This window comes from Vigna radiata, unplaced genomic scaffold (genome assembly GCF_000741045.1).
Source record: "Vigna radiata var. radiata cultivar VC1973A unplaced genomic scaffold, Vradiata_ver6 scaffold_443, whole genome shotgun sequence".
In the NCBI taxonomy this organism is placed as follows: Eukaryota; Viridiplantae; Streptophyta; class Magnoliopsida; order Fabales; family Fabaceae; genus Vigna; species Vigna radiata.
The window spans coordinates 119,790-126,243 of NW_014543600.1; the positions used below are offsets into that span (position 1 = coordinate 119,790).

The window sequence follows — 6,454 nt, forward strand, 5'->3', positions numbered from 1 at the left end:
TAGAAAGATTTATTTAAGAACAACTCTCCATCTATCTTCTAAGAAACAACTTTAAAGCTAGCCAAAGGAACTTAAAATTAAACAGAAGAATCAACCAATAAATCAAATTATGAGAGAGGGGCCGCAAGGATGCATTTCGATTCAGGTAACATATACAGTCTAAAGAATGTGTTACACAATGGATGCATTTAGGATTGGTAAGCTTACTCAACTAACACCAAAATCAATAAAACTTCATCAGGAGAATTAAAATTAAATTAAAGAAATTCATCAAATCTGAAGCACACACTTTTTTTTATTCTCTATTTTTTGGCTTATATGTCCACGTACTTGTTATTACTTAAACTTATTCAAAGGACTGTTTTAAAGGATCCCATGTTTGTTTGTCAATGAAGTATCTTTGTACCAAAACCCATTTTGAGCTACTCACCCACCATTGCCTTCCAGTTCTCATTCAGTATGCAATTATAAAAGGTATGCAAAGAATGGGTGGAGCGGAAGGGAATTTTAGTGGCCCAGAACAAGTAACTGACCACACTGATGATGAATTGGGACCAATGTTTAGTAGTTCCTTTGATGGACAAAGCAGAGTATAAAGGAGAGGAGTCATCATGAGGTTCAATGGTCCTTATTAGAAATGAATCTTTGAAATGGTAACTCTTAAAAGAAAGGAAAGAACTTCTATACAATATATATTGATTTAAATGTCTCAATAAAATAACATCCATTATATATATCTAAGCATCATGTGGAGGAATAAAATAGTCCCCCCCCCATAAAGCTACATGCACAAACACACACACTTCTCACCTAACATCAACACAATTTTCACCATCTCATTGTAGTTAGATGCATCTGTTGTTTATGTGTGTATCACTTTTGCATGCATGAACTTTGCTTCTGCCACCTAACCAACCACGGCATGTGACTCCTGTTTTAGTATCAAACATCCTCCCAATGCATTCTAGTCACACTCTAAATCAAGAGTGATCCGTATTGCTTATTGAGAAGTTGAATCCTTAGGAAGCTATATCTAAAAGTTAGTATGACAATTACATCCAGCCAACCCAAAATTAATCAAAAAATGAATAAAAATAGCTTTCGGTCCGACCATAAGGAAATGTAACCGATATGTAAATTTAACAAAAAGAATCTAACAATTCTAAACCATCTACTCGACTCAAGCATCAATCCATTATAAAAAACTTCTGAAAACTTAATTCAAGTAAATCTAAAAAGGTTCATTTTGGAAAGTAGAATTAAACTTAAAATAAAATTATCAACAATTTGTAATAATCTTGTCAAAGCTATAATGGAAATGCATCCGTGGATATAGAGTGAAACAAGCTCACTTATTGAGAACCAATAGCTGCACATAAAAAGCTATTCTTTTTACATAGCAAAACAGAATACCAGAATGTTCCAGAAAAACTAACTATAATTTGTAGATCTAACGAAAACAAGACAGTGAATTCAAACTGAGACATAAAGGGGCAGTACATACTACTGAAATGAAAAGGACAAATTAGAAATGACCAAACTTTTGATAAATATAAATTTAGTTACTCAATACACAAACCAGATCAAGAACCTACCACAAAAATATATAAGACAGGACCTATTACTTTGCAAAAAAAAAAAAAAAGGATCCTTGACAGAATAATCAACTCCAAAAACTTTTTTGATGTTTAATGGAAAGTCAAATAAAATCAAAATTTGTATTTTAAATTATGGGGAATCTCTAATGTCCCAGTTTCTAGTTTGATGTTGATGGCAAATCTTATACAGTCAAAATGACTTCTCATCTCCTCATCCTTGAAGAGTTAATGCCATAAGAATATTCCATTGAACATCAGCCTAAACCAGAGTTTTGCTGAAAGGAATATTGGGAAAGGTAACTAACTACTGAAAATGCTCTACAGGGTCAACTCAGTATGCATGCAAGAAATATTTTCCTGAGCTCATAACCACCATTAACAGAGACATCATAATAGAAGACGATAAAGAATGGAGGTTCACATTATACCTCTAATTTTATTATCCATAGTTTTGTTTCCCAAACCCTCCATACGGCCATCTCTATTTTTTCCTGTATTTGTGTTATGAATGATCACCAAAGGTGGCCACATGATCAAATCATTCTGATTTGCAGCTACTTCATCCACAGATAAAAACTGATAGGCCTTCGAGTTATCAGGAGGCTTTGAGTAGTTCCAACCCATTAAGACACACAGAGCTTTGTGCAATCCCAAATGTTCAACATGTGAATCAGCGTTATCTGAGTTGTAAGTGTGCATAATGAGAGCATGCATATCTGGAAAATCTTTAGCAGACCTGAAAGTTGGAATATCAAGGGCATTGAAGAATATACTTTAGGCTTCCATCCTGTAAATACACAGAAAAGGCAAAGTAAAAGTACATGTTCACTTCCTTTCATTTAGATTTAAAACCTAAGATGTTCTTTCTGAAATCACACAGTGAACCAACATCCTAAAGTACATCAAAGCACCAACGTACTACTTAAGAAAACCTGAGCGTGGAGAAGCACAACCCCCGTCAGCACTACAAATTAAGCTCGGTACCAAAGAGTTGCAGATTCCAAGATATCCAAAGACAAATTAACAACATAGAGAAATTATTCCATTTCGTGAAAATAAAGGTACATTGCTATTCTAAAGAGATACAGAAGGATAACTCTATTTGGTACAAAAAATTATCACCAACGATGCCAAGAGTCAACTTCAGAAGCAATGAACTAAAGGAAACTGACTAGACATAAACTGGGACTTGTAAGGCTAAATTCCAGTAGAAAAGGAACAGGTAAGCGAGAAAACTCGGAAGAAAATGTATATTATCAACTAAAGGAAGCAGGAGATAATTGTATATAGAATGTGTGCTTGGTTCTAAGGTTCCACGAAAGAAAAGAGATGGAAGAAGCCCGCCTGTGTATTAAGATAATAAGATCAACCTACGTCAACATCATCTCTATCACCCCCAGAAAATGCCCATATGATCAAATTTCTTTTGAACAATGAAACTATAAAATTACCCTAGTTTTAATTAACGAATGAGTAACATAATAATACTCTAACAAACACTGCACCATATGATAAAAAATATTTAAAAGTCTTAATACATACAGAACAGAGAAGGCTATGCTGCCTTCATATATTAGAATAATTAAGAGTTTGATGGCAATGTATTACATTTTATAAATCAAGCAACATTAGAGAAAAAGGAGGAAGAAAAGGCAAACCAACACATGGCTGGCTCCCATCATGTGGAATCTAGGAGGGTATAAATAGCCTTGAACAACGCCCCTGGAGTAGAGAGGCTTTTCTCACAATTTAATATTGTGGCTTCTCTAAACCCTAGGTTATGTATTGTTGCTACAAGGCCNAACATCTAAACCAAGTAACACTATTTCCAAAAAAAAAAACNAAAGCACAACTATTTCCATATTAAAAGGCATAGAGAACTATAAACTTGTTACAAATACAAAACTAAATGAAGCAGGCGTTCTACAAATTCCATATTGGAAAACACAAGAGCTCTAGCTATGTTATATGGCAACCAAAATTTCTCCAAAGACAAGCCACTAGCCCACAACAAAATAGAGATCAAGGAAAGATAATCATAGACGAATATGAATTACGAGATAAGCAACATCACAGGTATATCTGATCTAAGAATTAGGTTTCCCAATCCATCAGATCCTAAGGAATCATCAATATGAATACTAATGGAAATGACTGAATACAGACAACAGAAAACAACATATATGCAAATACACAAAGATCTTTCAAATTATTTTCCAATTATACCTCAACCAAAGACCTTTCTACAAGATTTACTGACCAGAAACAGAGCAAATGAAATCAAATTATAAACTAGTTTCCAGTACTGTTGATTATAAAATTCATACGTGAGCATCGAACCAGCTGAGATTTTTATGGACTAAACGACTGAGAACTCTTGATACTCAGCATGACATCAGAAGCTTTATGACTAGATTATATGCTGTCAACTATATGCAATGAACTAAATTTGACAACATGTTTCAAGGACCAAGTTTTCTAGGGTTAACTGAATGTGTTCTATAGCCGTCAGATTTTGTGGGACTTGGTAACCACAGAATTTGTCCACTCTAACGCCATGCTGAGTAAGGATTGGAATGAGAGCTAATCAGTTAGCCCATCACCAATTTGACAGAGTGTGTTGGCATTTTCAACTTCCCAACCCACCAGCCAATTATTGCGTTGTGCTGTTTGCATATTTGTATCTTTCAAATTGGGTAAGAAATTTCCCTAGCATATCCCTTATTTAATGCAATCTTGAATAAAGTGAACAGAGAAAATAGAGAGAATGAACTGAACGTATTTTATTAACATCACACACTGAAACATATGTTCACTGACTTATTTATACATGTCAGCTGTTATACACTGACATCTGTAACTGTTATACACTTGACAACAGTACAAGAAAATAAAATAGATGCGCTAAAATGTACAATACAAAATATCGCATACCAGCCAACTATAGGTAACTACAGTATACTAACCACTCCCCTCAATCTCAAGGAAAAGATTTTTCAAAAGAAAAATTCTTTATATTGAGTTTGGCACGAAGAAGTGCAAAACGTGTTGAAGGGAGAGCCTTAGTTAAGACATCACACACTGAAACATATGTTCACTGATTTATTTATACATGTCAGCTGTTATACACTGACAGCTGTAACTGTTATACACTTGACAGCTGTACAAGAAAATAAAATAGATACACAAAAATAGAACCTACAGCTGTACAATACAAAATAACGCATACCAGCCAACTATAGGTAATTATAGTATACTAACAGGCCCCCCTCAAACTCAAGGAGAAGATTTTTCAAAAGAAAATTCTTCACATTGAGTTTGGCACGAAGAAGAGCAAAACGTGTTGAAGGGAGAGCCTTAGTTAAGATGTCACACGCACACACAATAGCAGGGGTGGCACAATTGGACAGCAGCAGCAGAAGTATGGTCAGGTGAAGTTGGTAAGAGTGAGGAAGTGAGGAGTGGCACAATAGGGTTTTTCTAAAGTTTTGTTGGGTTTGGTTTAGGTTGTGGGTTGTATGACCCAACCCCTTCTTTTTAAAAAAGAAAATTAAGTGGATCGGCTTTGGTCCAGTAAAGGAAACAAAACCCACAAAAAAGTATACAGACTCGAGTTGGGCTGCGTGACCCAAAACTCTTTCCTTACTCAAGAGATATATGCCGAAATGGCAACATCATTAAAGCCGTGGCCGATCCACAGTGCCATACCGCAACCCCCATAGCAACAGCAACAAACCATGACAGAAAACCTGATTCACCACTGCCTTGTTGTGGTGGCGGGGGACAGAAGTGCAACCGCGCTGTCCATGATATTTGATAACCCTGATCTAGTTTAGGATTAGCTTGCTATCTCACCCCTAATTGCATATTTTTGCAGACGATATACTTTTGATTGAGAAATTAAGGGAAGTAGTTAGCTTAAACTTGAGCTTTGGAGACAGACTTTAGACGCAAAGGACTTTCACTAAACTAGGAGTATGATAAGTTACATACATTGCTATTTTACCAAGGGACAAACAAAATATGAACTAGAAGTAAAAATGAAAGAAGACATCAGACACAAATTTCAAAGTTTAAATATTAGGAATGAATATTACAATATGATGGGCAAATTAACAAGAACGTCACACAGGACTACTAAAATGAAAAAAAACATTAGGAATTGTATACGAACAATAGTGAAGTTCAAAGAGGTGTTTTATCGTACAGCTATACTTTATGACATTGCATGTTGAACTTTAAAGGAACAACAGAAAAAGCTGGTAGTAGTAGAACTGATACGCTACATGAAGAGGAAACAGTAGGATCGGGAACCTAGTACTTTCGAAACCTAAGCTCCAGACAAATCCAAGTGGTAAGTGTTGTTAACCTGAAATAAAGTAATCAACTTCCACTACTAAACTGAACTGCACAGGTATACAAGACAGGAAAGATCTATCCTCCAAAACTAAAGACACCTAATTTCTTACAAATTTATAGCTATCACAAAAATTCCAAAAGTAATAACACTTCTTTTGTCTCCCTATATCTACTAAGCTAAAAAGGTAGTCAAAGAAGCGCCTCAGAAGCAAATACATCTTGCCCAATGAAGTCCAGCCCAACACTTTGGTTCTCCAAAATTTTAAATATAACCGGTTGTCAATCTTCTATATCTCGGCAGCAAGAAGCTAGGTCACCTAAATTTTGTTACCTACGATTGTCATGCTAAGGTCGAAAAGTTAACCGGAAAAAAATAGCGTTATATAATTTCTTATGCCTATTGTCTGAAGCTACCGAAGCCCACATCCCCCTCAAGGCCATCAACTAATTCCTTGCTTTCAACGATATAAATAAATACACCACAGACAGACAAACTT

General features: G+C 35.3%; 1 protein-coding gene across 1 annotated transcript in view; it reads right to left on the reverse strand.

The window, feature by feature from the left end:
* LOC106754588 overlaps nucleotides 1-4,766 on the reverse strand; it is a 7,311-nt gene extending 2,545 nt beyond the window's left edge. The window contains exon 1 of the mRNA XM_014636627.2: nucleotides 2,027-4,766. Coding sequence (XP_014492113.1) covers nucleotides 2,027-2,312 — 286 coding nt within the window. The 5' untranslated portion in view covers nucleotides 2,313-4,766. The remainder of the gene's footprint in view (nucleotides 1-2,026) is intronic.
* Between the last annotated feature and the right edge of the window lie 1,688 nt (nucleotides 4,767-6,454).